At 43.1% G+C, this 13,840-nt stretch overlaps 1 protein-coding gene across 2 annotated transcripts in view; it reads right to left on the reverse strand.

Moving 5' to 3' along the window:
• The window catches only part of LOC139693860 (venom dipeptidyl peptidase 4-like), a 308,421-nt gene extending 297,598 nt beyond the window's left edge, over window positions 1-10,823 (reverse strand). For both annotated transcript variants that reach the window (XM_071592169.1, XM_071592168.1), the window contains exon 1: window positions 10,726-10,823. In XM_071592169.1, the coding sequence (XP_071448270.1) occupies window positions 10,726-10,758 (33 nt within the window). In that variant the 5' untranslated portion in view covers window positions 10,759-10,823. The remainder of the gene's footprint in view (window positions 1-10,725) is intronic.
• Between the last annotated feature and the right edge of the window lie 3,017 nt (window positions 10,824-13,840).

Here is a 13,840-nt window from a genome sequence, read left to right on the forward strand (position 1 = left end):
TTTCTTCCTCCCTTCATCCCGTCCAACATCCCTATCCTGTTCCTTCCCTTTCCTCGTTTGCCTAGCATCCTCCTCTCTATTACAGTCTTCAACATCCAAATGTCGACCAATACGCCCTTCATTTTCATTTTGACTGCCTCTAGAGGATTTCTCCCAAACAAACCCCTCTTCGCCCACCATACCAAGTACTTCCTCATTTGTTTTCTTCTCGGTCCATTTCACCTTCTTCATTCTTCTCCACACCCACATTTCAAAAGCCTTCAATCTACTTCTATAATCCTGCTTCCGTGACCACGTTTCCGCGCCGCACAGAACTACGCTACATATCAAAGTTTTTACGAGTCTTTTCTTAATATTCTTACTCAACGTTCCTGTCATCAATTCCCTCCTCCTTGTGAAAGCCTCTTTGCCTCGCGCAATTCTTCTCCTTACGTCCCTACTACTTTGACCGTGTTGGTCCAAAACACTTCCGAGATACGTAAACTGTTCTACCTGTTCTAGATTTTGCCCTTCTATTTTAATGTTTAGCTTAGCTTTTTTCTTTCTACAAAATCGCATAACCTGTGTTTTATTAATATTGATTCTCATCCCATACCTGTCGCACTGAATTTCCAATTCACTCAGCAAAGCTAGCAATCCCTTCGCTGACTGACATGCTAGAACTTGGTCATCAGCCAAACGAACTGATTTTAAGAATTCCCCGCCGACTTTCATTCCTAACTCCAGTTCTTCCCTTGACTCTTTAATCATTTCCTCTACATACAGGTTGAACAACAACAGTGACAATGGGCAACGCTGCCTTACATCTCTTCCTAACACTGCCCATCAGCCTTATTCTGAGACATGTACAGGTTGAGGATTAGCATCCTGTCCCTACAATCTATTTTTATTTTCTGCAATATACTCATTAGCTTTTCCCAATTCACTCTATTAAACGCCTTTTCGAAATCTACGAAACAGGCAAATACCTCCTGGTTGTGTTCTATATTCCTCTCAATTAATAATCTCATTACTGCAATGGCATCACGCGTGCCTATCCCCTTCCTTAACCCAAACTGATCATCCCCTGAGTAATCATTTTCCTTACTCTCTGTCCTTTAGTTAATGGTCCTGGGAACCACTTTAACTGCATGGAAAATCGAACTTATTTTTCTCTAGTCCTCAAAAGATGCAGCCGTAGGAATAGGAACAAACACTGATCTCAAAAAGTCTTTCGGCCAGATTCCTTCCTCATAGATTCTAAAAATCAGTCCATATTAACTCTTCCTCTCACATTTTCTTAAAACTACAATATATAGGAGAATGAACTAGTCGAAAATAATAAATTCTTTCCTTTGAAAACGAAAAGTGTTTGATTCTTTCTTCGTACCTTGCAAATAGTTTTCCACAAAGCTTCAATCATCTTTCAGAAGGTGTAGGTAGAGTTCACCCACTACAATAAGCCCCGCTTATATTCCCTATACTTCTCTCCTCCTTAATTCCATGCAGCATCCTTCTCCTCTTATCATTTTCCTGTCCCTTCCTCATTTGCCCAATATTCTCCCCTCTATCACAGTCTTCAACATCCCATTGCCCTTCAACTGAACCTCCAGTATTTTATCTCAACAATCCCTACCCTCCCCCAACACGACGAAGAATTTCTCTTTTGCTTATTATTTTCTGTCCATTATACCTGTTCCATCTTTCCGCATGGCCACGTTTTATAAGTCTTCAATTTACGCAAACGTGTTCCTATAAGGACCATTTGTCTGCACTGCACGACACCATGTCAAAGTTTTTATCACTTTTTTTACGTGCATTCGTATTTACTTCCTTACTCATTACGTCTGCCATCATCTCCCTTCTTGTAAAATTTTCTCTGCCTAAAACAGTTCTTTTTAAACGTCCCTAGTACTTAACTATTATATCTCAACTAATATTATAATCTACAAACACAGCTGACATTGTACGTGTATACATATTATTACTTTTCCATCAACTTTCATTTTTATCTCCTGCTCTTTCCACGCCTCATTTGCCATTTCCCATTTTCTACACGTATTCGTTCATAGTGAAAGTGTGAGCTCCCCTTTCCTAACACCACCCATCCTGATTCCTCATCCATCGCACGCCCCTTAGCAGTCTGAGACGCACGCCGACCCTATGCGCACGTCGCCTTTCCGCCATTCTACAAGGGTTGTATGAAAAGTTTTGGGAAAATTATATTTGTTTCAGATATTGCTACAATACCCATGGTGGTGCCTTTTGAGGGAGGATTTCACATTTGGAACTAGAGAATAGTCTGCTGGTGCCAAGTTGGGACTGCAACGGGTTTAGGGAATCGTCACCATGCCGTCTTTTGTTAGGTAGTCGGTTACCTTGGAGCAGGTGTCGCTGGGTGTCAAGCGCAGCGCAGATCTTTCGCATCGTCTTATTTTCAGCGACACTTTTTTGTGCACTGTCATCTTCTCAATGCGAATACGATCCGCGGTCATAAGTAGACTTAACCGAGGGTCTCAATTAAGCACTTCACGAGCAAGTTGTCCTCGGTTCTTGACCTCAATGGCCGTCCAGCTTTGGACTCGTCCTCCACATTTTTGAGGTCATCTTCGAAGAGCTTTTGCCACTTAAAAACTGCCCAACTCTCCTGCTTAAAATCATGCCCAACGTTTCCGTACCCGATTTTCCCAGTCAAGCACGAAATTTGATGGTGTACCGCAGTTCAATCGTTCACTGCTATTTGCCCTTGCACCTAGTCACTCGCCAGGGGTCCACTAGAAACACGATTTAGTCAGGACGAACGCTCGCAGACGATTGGCGCGTGTTGAAGGTCAGACACCCCCCACCACCGAGTTCACGCGCAGCGACGCACATTAATGTCAGGGAAAAATTGTTCCCTGCACTTTTTATCCGAACCACTTGCACTGATACATTAATTAAAACGATCCATGCTGCTCCTGGTTCTCATTCTGTTAAGTAATTTGCTCGAAGTGTTGCGTGACAATTTCTCTTGTAAAGAATAACTTATTCCACACCATCATATTCCCTCAAGTCTCTATCCCACCATTCACCACTCTCCTTAAAACCAATCTTAGTCTGCATAATACTATCCTCGTTAATCTTAAATTAGGAGTTAGTTTCGGAGTATTTAGAAATAGATCATGGATAAAATGACAAACATTTATACTTTTCGAAGACAAATCTGACAAATATTGATCTACAACTATAAATATATATTAATGGAGCAAATTCATTCATCGATCCTTTTCAATGCTTAGAGATATCACAGTAAAGATATAAAACCTCAGTTATCAACCAGAAGGTTGATTAGATAGGTAGAGCTTATAGTACTAAGCCCAATAATGTATGAAATTCACTTACCAGGGTAATAAGGGGGCCAGTTTCTTTCCCTATGTCGCTTATAGCTACACCAGGAAGATATGGCATCAGAAAAATCACACGCATCCAAAAAGAAATAACTTTATGAAACGTATAAACGCCTTAACACACGAATTAGATCTGCCTTCATTCGCGTCATGCGTACATACGAATTGTTAAGCTTTGAGTCCAAATTGAAGACTGCATCATTAGATAATGCCGCGTTTCGGTTGAATCATATTTTAATTTTCTGGCTAAGAAATATTTCATAAGTTTATTGAAATAAAACACGGCTTTCTGCCGGATCCACTGGTGTACTTTATTGCTAAAAAATGGTAACAGTCACTTGCACCATTTGTCCTCAATATAAATCACTCGTAGAGTGGATTGCATTTCTATATTTAGGCTGAAACAAATCAATATTCCACTCAAAGCACATCGCCTCTACCGGGATTTTCACGTGAGCACGACGACAAGATAAATGTGCCACAATATTTAAATTTGGCCAACTGTTAAATAGAAATTTGTGATAGACAGTTAGATAGTTTGCAACCACATTTTAGTAAAGCGATTCGCGAATCAAAAATGATCTCTGAAATTAATTGGGGAAGTTAACACATTTTAATAACCTACCTACAGTTATCACCATACTATAACTGCCTTAATAACAACAGCGCTAGTATAATGAAGACTCATTTCATTAATTAAATATCATGAAATCTATTAGAGTAGAGGATGTAATAGCAGGATGGTAGAATTACAGTAGATGATACAATGGTTGGAATATATATATATATATATATATATATATATATATATAGTGACCACATATTCAAATTTTGGATAATTGGATTCATTCAAAGGTGACTACTTGGATAAATAAACAGGTAATAAATATCTAATTGGGTGCATTTATGAAATATATCAGGAAATAAGACGTAACACAAGTTAGTGTGCTATCTTCCCAGACGATTTTGTAGCATTCTTCAATTTCTTTAACTTCTCCTCCAACTTTCAACTTCCTTAACCATTGGCCCACATCAGCCCGAGTACAAAATATATTGGTTGCTTCGGTTAAGCTGTTTTCTCTACATGAATTTGGGAGCCTTTGAGGAAATCATCAGTTGGACCTGTTGATTCGTATGCTAATTAAATGGAGGCAGCTATGTGTAGCCGAGATGGAACCGAGTAAATAAATGTTAATAAATCGTGCCCACTTCTATATCCAATAAAATATCGTTTCGATTAATGGAATAATATTTTAGAATAAACATTCCAGAAGAACATTTTTTCCCTTCTAACCACCGATATTAATCCTTCCGTTGCCGTTTACCACGGTGGTCTTAAGAGAAGGTCTTGCTTCGGATATTGATAGTTTGAGAGTTTTCACGGGCCATAATATAAATTTACGTTGCAAGTAGTGAAACGGGCGTGTGGCAAGGATAGTTACTACACTTAACACACAAATCGATGCCAACATAATGGCATATCGAAGAAGAACAGCCCTTTAGCTCTGCTGAGGCACGTGGTGGTGAGCGTCGACTCCAGTATCCATTATTAAATAACCGACACATATGATTTATTTGTATTTGATATTTTTCATTACAAATAGGTCTTTCTACGAAAATTTTCAAGCCTTCGGCAATGTTCTTCTTAAATAATTTGAGACAGAAGAAGGCTTAAATCCAGTTGCTATACTGCCCATTTCACTTCCAAACTTCTTCTGGTGATAAGATAATTACACTCTTGTGCAGGCTCCTAATTATACCCTCCGTATAACAAGTCTATTTTTCAGGGAAGATGTACAGCTTTGATTACAATTAAATTTATTGGAATATGGAATTACTCCAATTTTAAAAATGTTCTTTTGCATGCAACCACCCTTCGTCATTCCCACTATTGTCCCTTGCTTGGAGAGATCATCCGAGCGTCTCTTCCCACCAAGAATATTATCTTCATCCAGGTTTTACTTCCATATATGTTACTTGTCGATTCCATTTTATGTCCTTTCATTCCTCCAACTTAACTCTGTTTACTAGTTTGAATTATAAATATACAACAAAAAATGTATTGATAAATATGAACAAAAAACGGGAACATAAAAAAATGGGACAGTAACAGCTGTACATATATTTATAGTATGTTATAAATTAAGTAATCATCAAGTTTCCTCAAATGTTTACCTCCTGTTTCGGGTGGGGTATGAGACTAGACCGCTGTTATCTTCGACATTAACCGTTTTCCTCGGCCGTGGAGGGCTGATAAAGGTAAATAAATCCATTTCGGGTGTCATGGTTTTGAGTGGTGCGACTCATACGCTTGAGCTGCCGCGGTGGAGCATGACCAAAGCCGCTGGAATGCTTAGGGTTGAGGCTCAATCACGACGGTGGGGCGCACCACTGGCGGATATCGGCGGATAACAGCTGCAGCCTGGGACATTCTCTTCCGAAAGAGAGTTTTCATAGAGATCACCAATTGTTTCTAGCAAAATATGGTCATCCGAACGCATGGTTTTTCTGTTTCGGTAATCAAACTAGAACTTCATTCACCAAGATGAGGGTAAACAAGTAAATTTACACTTCTTGAATTAAGATTTAATATTTTACGATCATGGTTCCAAAGCTGCGCATCATCATCAGGTTGCATACATTAAAATTTTTCAACTTATACAGGGTCGCACCCAAAACTGGTTGGACTGGTTTTCTCTGGCGCGAACGGAGCGGTAGAGGGGGGTCTGCCTGGCAGGGTAAGATGGAGGGGGCTCTTAGCAACAGACCAAAACCAATCTCAGTCGCTGGCGGGCTGCCGTTGAGTGAGGACACAGTTTTTAGTGAAGCAAGTTTTTTGTCCGCGTCGAAAAACAAAATGAATCTGAATTTAGAGCAACGTTATTCCGTGAAGTTTTGTGCGAAACTCGGGAAGACGGCAACTGAGACCCTCGATACGATCAAGCAGGCTTATGGGGACACTGCCTTAAGCCGTTCCACAGTATTTGAGAGGCACAAGTTGTTTAAAGAGGGTAGGGAGCTCGTTGAAGACGACCATCGCTCCGGACGGCCGTCGACGGCAAGAACCGACACGAATGTGGACAGAGTGAGGACACTGCTGAACACAGACCGACGCTTAACGTGCAGGTGCTCACCCGCCTCCGAGAACGCGTGAAAAGAGTCCGACCGGCCATCCCAAACTGCTGGGTGCTTCATCATGACAACGCACCGTGCCATGGCGCGCTCGTCGTCAGACAGCTACTGGCCAAATACGGCGTTGCCACGTTGCCGCACCCGCCCTATTCTCCAGATCTGGCACCACCGGACTTCTTCTTCTTCCACCTGATGAAAAGACAGCTCAAGGGACGACGTTTTGATTCGATAAAGGCCGTACAAGAGGCTTCGACGAGGGTCATCAACGGCATTCCCAAAGAAAATTTCCAGCGGGCGTACGGGGAATGGGAGCAACGTTATACCAAGTGTGTAGCAGCTCAAGGAGCATACTTTGAAGATTATTAAGTCGTTGTAAGTATATCGTCAATATCATTCTTGTGAAAAAATCAGTCCTACTACTTTTGGGTGCGACCCTGTATATGTGTTTCTAGCTTTCATTGCGTCGCTGGCGCACTCCATAAACATAATAGTTTCAGGTTTAACTTTAAACCTTTAATTAAATCTTAAATGCGGAAGTGTAAAGTTTCTTTTTTTGCCCTCATCATGAAAGAATTCAACAAAATTAAACCTGAAACTGTTTTGTTCATTCATCAAGTCTATCATTATATTGGTATTCTACTGTTTAGATTTCGGATTGAAACACACACATGAAAATATATTTATTTGTATTGCTTGTAAAGAGAACCCAACATCCTACTCTACAACAGGACCCTCTTCATCCTTGTGTACTTCCTGCCTCCCTTCATACCATCCAGCATCCCTATCCTATTCCTGCCCTTTCCTCATTTGCCTAACATTCTCCCCTCGATTACATAATTCAGCATCCTACTGCCGACCAATACGCCCTTCATCCATTTTTCCTGCCTCCGTAGGATTTCTCCCAAGAAACCCCTCTCCTCGCCCACAAATACCTAGTACTTCCTCATTTGTTTTTCCTTTTGGTCCATTTCACCTTCTCCGTCCTTCTCCACGTCCATATTCCAAAAGCCTCCAATCTACAGTACGTCTACCCTACTGCTACAGTGACCATGTTTCCCCGCCGTGCATAACTACGCTCCATATTAAAGTTTCAACAAGCCTTTTCTCAGCATTTTTACTCAACGTCCCTGTCATCAACTTTCTCCTCCTTGTGACAGCCTCTTTGCCTAGTGCAATTCTTTTCCTTACGTCCCTACTACTTTGACCATTTTGGTCCAAAACCCTTCCAAGATACTTAAACTATTCCATCTGCTCTAGTTTACGAGTTTTAATTGTTTGTTTACAATGGTAATGGTAAACTTAGGTTAATTATTTCTAAACAACCGCGTAAATTTTGTTTTATTTAGATTGATTTTCATACCATGCCTGACCAACTGACCTTCTGAAGCGCTCATCTATGTTTACAACCCCTTGACTGTCTACCTAGGTGACTACGAAATATTCAATCAAATAGTTTTCCAGTCATTAGAAGTTAGTGTGAAATCAAATTACGACCCAGTGTAAGGAATTTAGCCTCCTTACCTGAACATGTTTGTTTTACAAATCTTTCCTTGAGTTTTAATCTCACATAAAATGACAATTGTTCTGCTTATATCTGTGGATGAATGGAAGAGTAAATAGTACAAAACCAGGAAATGTAAAGCCAATATGTTCAAATACTACAAAATTGTAACTTTATTTAGTGATGTTCTGGCATGATTAAATACAATACTTCGGTAAATACAAGATGAGGGAAGAAGTTAAGCGCGCAATGGAAAAATACACATCCAATTACTATTGAGGCATTCCTCGGGATCATTTATATCACCGCCAAGGACAAATATGGTGAAATAATTGATAACAGAACATAATATCAGTGTAGATATTAATATATTCTTCCTGTATATCGTAAAGAACTATTAAAATTTTCTCGGTAAGAGAATCATTCGACTTCCTAGTTCCTGTTGCTACCCTGCATTACTATTTTGTGCCAAGGAATTAAATTTTTCGGGTTCAAATTTCATAAACCCATACGCAGTATAAGTGAAAATTACGGACCAAAACATTTCTTGCAGCGATAAAAAATCTATAAACATAACCCCCCCCCCCAATGCTAAACAAATTAACACTACGCGTCCTACGCATTCCTCGCGTCTTCACCGCAGTCGCTTGAGAAATACGGACTCGTACCTCTTCCTCCGAGCGAAAAAGAGACAACTTCGATTTATAAATATTTGATGTCGGTCGAGGATATAATTCATTACACAAGTTGTATTTTATGTACCAGTAATTATCGTTGGAAGTAGGGGAAAATACTGTTAGTCGTACTGTTCACAAGAAATCTAAGGCGGTTTATACAAAATCATTGAATCATCGACCAACTCGACAAGATGGAGACTGCGTGAGGCAGTGTTAAATAAATGTAACCGCGTGTTATAAGTGGCTTACCCGGTTCAAAAAAGGGGCGGAAATCAATGGAAAACGACGTTCGTTCCGTAAGACCATCAGCGTCGACTGTTGACCCCCCACATCGATAAAGCGAACGATCTTGTTCCTGCAAATCGACGCTTGACTGTAAGGGGACCTGCAGAAGAGTGTGGCATCTCGATCGGTTCGTGCCATTAAGTCCTGACTGAACAATTGAGGATGCATCGAGTCGCCGCCAAATTTGTGCCTCGCCCGATGACAGCAGATCAGAGACAACATCGAGTTCAAGTCTGTCAGGAATTCTTTGATCAAGCTGAAGAGGATGAAACCTTCTAGTCCAGGATCACAACAGGTGATGAGGCATGGGCTTATGGATACGACAGCGAAAAAAAGTGCAATCTTTACAATGGAATGGTGAAACGTCCCCCCTCTCCAAAAAAAGCTTGTCAAGTTCGCTCTACTTCCAAGGTGATGTTGATTGTTTTTTCAATACAAAGGGTGTTGTGCGTCACGAATACTTGTGGCTTTATTCTGTTTCACGGGTGGTGACCTAACACCCCCCGCCACACGCCCTAGCGGCGGCTTGCGGGGAATTTTGTAAATGTAGATGAAATATGGAATTAATCAACCCCAAGGATAAGCTGTGCGATTTCAGTTAGCTCAGAGATTGTTGCAGTTAAAGGTCCGAATCTGACCAGGAAAATACTCTTTTAAGCTGCAGTCCGAGGAGCAAAATTAGAGGAGGACATCGCCCATTTCCTCCGAGCGGCCGGATGACCTCGACCTTCATCTCACTTTCATTCACACATCCTATTCATTCGAGACTACCAGAGACGATCGCGAAGGATTGCTTGAGGACGAGGTTCTTCTCAAACTCACTGGAGTAAGCCCCTGAAGGAGATATGTTACTGCATTAAAAGTCCTCATGATACTACGAGCCCTAAAATAGCAGAGCTAATACAACAAAAAATCCCTCGCCTTACCGTACGTATTCTTCACAATGTACGGCCAAGCTTTCTACGTTCTTAAAGACGTAAATACGAGCCTAATCCCACTTAAGTCTCTCCGACACTAAAACTCTGCCCCTACAATATACAATGCGCCATGTCCACAATGGACGCAAGCCAGCGAACTGTTGGACATTAGAAATTATTTTTTTTCAATCTTGACGTCCCTTTGTTAATTAGAAGAACACTGTAGGGACAATTGGTACTCGTAATATTCATCGCTAGTTACGGAGTCGCCAAGAAGGTGAGGCAATCCTTAGTCGTAAAAACAGTTAGCTCTTTCCAACCACACAACCACAAATACCGTATTTCTATGCCACACGGATTTTTTAGGGATAGAAGGAATTAAATAGCAAAAGATGAACTCGAACTTCCCTTCCATCGATCAAAAAATTAATGTTCATCTGCGGCAGAAAAACGAGGAAGTACTTATTCAAATCGCGAGGACACAGGCGCGACTGTTACCAGGGTTTGTCGATATTATTTGTATGATTTTCTCTCGAAGCGTTCGAGTAGTAGTGGTATTTAGGGGGGGCGACCGACAGCTGAGGTCATTTGCGCCATAGGGGATGGACAGGAAAGGATTAAGGGTGGAGAGAAACCTGGCGTCAGCATTAGCCTACTCTTTACGAAAGGCGCCAAGGGGTCCGCAGTTTAACGTCCCATCCGACGGACGGCGTACTCACTCAAAGTGCCCTCCAGAAAGCACCTCAAGGAGGGATCGAGATACTCAAAACGTACAAGTGCCTGCACCAAGCCGAGATGGTAAACCACAAACGGACGCCTTCAATGCGACGTGTGCATTTACTACTCACGTCTTCCTCCTGCGAATCGTATTCCTCTCCCATGGTGACTCGCCACTGCTTCCGATGGACGCCCGGAGTTGTCCTGAAGGAGGTGAGGCCGGGGAGGGGGGGGGGTTTCGTCGGAGGTCTCTCTGACGAAAAAGGCAATCAGCAGCGCAATTCACTCACTCTTGCCGCGAGAGCAGCACACTTGGGTGCGTGCGCGGTGCGATGCGAATCGCACAACACCCGCCGTCGTCCCTCGTGGCGGTCACCCCCAGCACCACGCGCGCAGGGAGCGGAGGCGAGTCAAAGACTGCTCCCCCGAGCGCCGCGCGGGGCGAAGGAGGGACGGATTAGTTAGCGGATGGGCGCCCCGTTTTCTTTTTTTTTGACGGCCCCCTCCCTCCAGTACTCGAGGCCGCCGGCAGGGGGACGCGGTCGCGTGGAGATTGGCGCGGGGCGGGGCGGGGGCCGGGGCGGGGCTCGCGTGTGTTTGCACGCGGTTTTGTGTTCTCGGTTGCGTGCGCCAGGCTTGAAAAGCGCCCGGCGGTGGATGCAACCCTCTCCCCCCTCCGCTATTTATTAATTCCCCCCCCCCCCCCCCGCGACGCGCTCCGTGTCCCAGCGGAAGAATGACTGTCACTTGTTTCCCCGCCCGCCACTCTTGGCGCGCTCGCTTTCCTCCGTCCCCGGGAGATGGCTCCGTCGCTCGGAAGGGGAGAGAGGGAGTCGAAAGGGCAGTCCTTTCAGTTCGCGCGTCACGCCGGCCGCGTTCCCTCGTGCATATTCCTCAACCGCTCCATTTCACTCGCTCCTCTGCTGCGCGGGCTGCGAAGGGAATGCGCCCCCCCCCTCCACCAACATACTTACATCCCCTCGCGCACCCCTTCCATCCTCCAGTGCTCTCGCCCCCTTTCCCCCACAGCTGCCCCTTCCTTCACATACAATCTCCTTGCTCTCGTGAGATAAAGAAAGGCATTCCAATCACTCGTGCGCTGGCTTCAAGCCACTTTCACTTCATTCGCACGTAATACGAGCCGTATTCTGGTGTCCGTGTACCATATCGGCAACGCGAGCCGTTCCTCGGGTGCGCCCCACCGTCATTCACTCCCCCCAGCATGCCTTGCCGACACCGTGCATCGAGTAGAGAAGACGCTTCGCCCGACTTCGTTTCGCACGTGGGACGGTGGAACGGAAAGGAACCGCGCGCAGCCAAAGGATTCCTCTCCTCTGATTGGCCAAGCGACTCCCTCAGTGAATCGCTCGCGGAAGTTGGCAACGACTTCACACGTGAATGCTTCGTATATTTGCGGCCAATTTTCTTGAATTCCCTCGAATCTCCAAACCTTTTGTCCTGTCAAACACTCTTCCTCTCGTAGGTTTTTCTCCCGCTCTGCTGCGCTGATTTATAGGATTTTGTCGACATAAACACGCGCAATGCCACCTTCAACCCGAAGCAACAGGGATGCATCTTAAACCACGTTCCTTGATAAATGAAACCATAGGCTAAACATTTGAAGACACCACTTCATCTTAAGTGTCTTATAAATATAGCTCGCTCCAGGTCCCCTCGGAAATACGTATAGGGGAATATGACAACCCGGCGCTGGATGAATAAAGTAAGCCAATAAGTAGGAATTAGGTTTATGGGCAGAACCTGCATAGATCGTCTTTTCAAGCAGGTTTTATTACGGCATCATTAACGTCAGTAAATAAGAAATAAACGAATTTTGTACCAAACAACACATGCCATACACCCCTTCATACCCTTAATCGGTCGACGAGATACTGTTGCATATCAATTTGCATTTTTTCGTCGCGAGAATGAAAATGAGAGGCAAGGAAATTAAATAGAAGAATGAATTCGAAACTTTTGCTGGGAGCCTCCGACATTTCGTTTAGCGCGGGATTTGGGCCATGCAACCGTATGTGGGAGTCATTTGAGTCCGAAACTTTGCGGCTTTCCGTTATAACACTAGGAATGCGATACGCAAGACCTCGGGTTTCCGCAGAATGGATTTACATCGCCAAATAATTTTACTACACTCTAGCATCATTTTAATATACAGGTGGTGACCTAGCACCCCCCGCCGCACGCTCTTACGGCGGCTTTCGGGGTATTATGTAGATGCAGAATATTGGGACTAGTCCCGATATTAAGATGCTAAAGTGAAATGAAACTAGTCGGCAATGAATATATATTCAGTGGATACCCAAAGTCTTCTGTGTCACTGTCATAGTATTATGTGGAAGTAGTTTAAGAAATTGGTGCGAATGAAATAAAAAAATAATTACAAACAATAATTGCTAACCGACATGAAATATTTCATGCAGAGAGTAGGCCTCGTATCGATCTTTCTCTTTTTAGGAATAGTCTAACGGCTTAGGGTAAGTTTCGGATGGGCCCTGATACTACACACTATGAAGCCCTGACGTGACGCAAATGATTCCTAGATTCCATGCCCGATAAAATAACTCCTCCTAAAAATACCAATGTTAACCAATACATAAAATTTGTTCCGAGCGAAAGAGAATATGACTGCCCGACTTAAGAAACCTCGGAGGTCATCTTCACCCCTCCAGGCATTTGGCAAAGGGGGTGAAGAGGGGACTCGGATTGTACGGGCCCTCTCGGTTCCTCTACTTTATTTCCTATCTGCATGAAATTTCCTTTTTTGAATACTATTCCCTTCCCATCCACCCATTGCTGACCGAAAGACATAAGGAAACTGAAATAAAATGGGATTTAATTGCATAACTTTCACTTTTAAATTTTACACATGACATGATATGTTTGTTGAAAGTTGTAAGGGAATTCACTATGCTAAACAATCCAAGTTCGACAAAGCCCATGAAAATAAGGCGGGACAAGCGAAGCCAGATAGACATTTCCACTATCGATTCTCGATATACGGTGAACGTCGTGGATCCCGATGGACTGCTGTAAAAATAAACTCACTGTCTGAGAGTAAAAAATGGATAAGTCTGAAAATTGTAAAGAAAATGAATTGCATATATATTTGCAGCGAACGTTAGGGTAGTTTAACTTTCCTCTAATTATTGAGGGCTAATAAATGTAACTAGTTTCGGTCTTTTATCAAAACAGATGTGCATTTTTCTTCTATAGGTTATAAGAGATATG

The sequence above is a fragment of the Hetaerina americana genome, unplaced genomic scaffold (genome assembly GCF_022747635.1).
Source record: "Hetaerina americana unplaced genomic scaffold, ioHetAmer1.1.p SCAF_5, whole genome shotgun sequence".
NCBI classification, from domain to species: domain Eukaryota; kingdom Metazoa; phylum Arthropoda; class Insecta; order Odonata; family Calopterygidae; genus Hetaerina; species Hetaerina americana.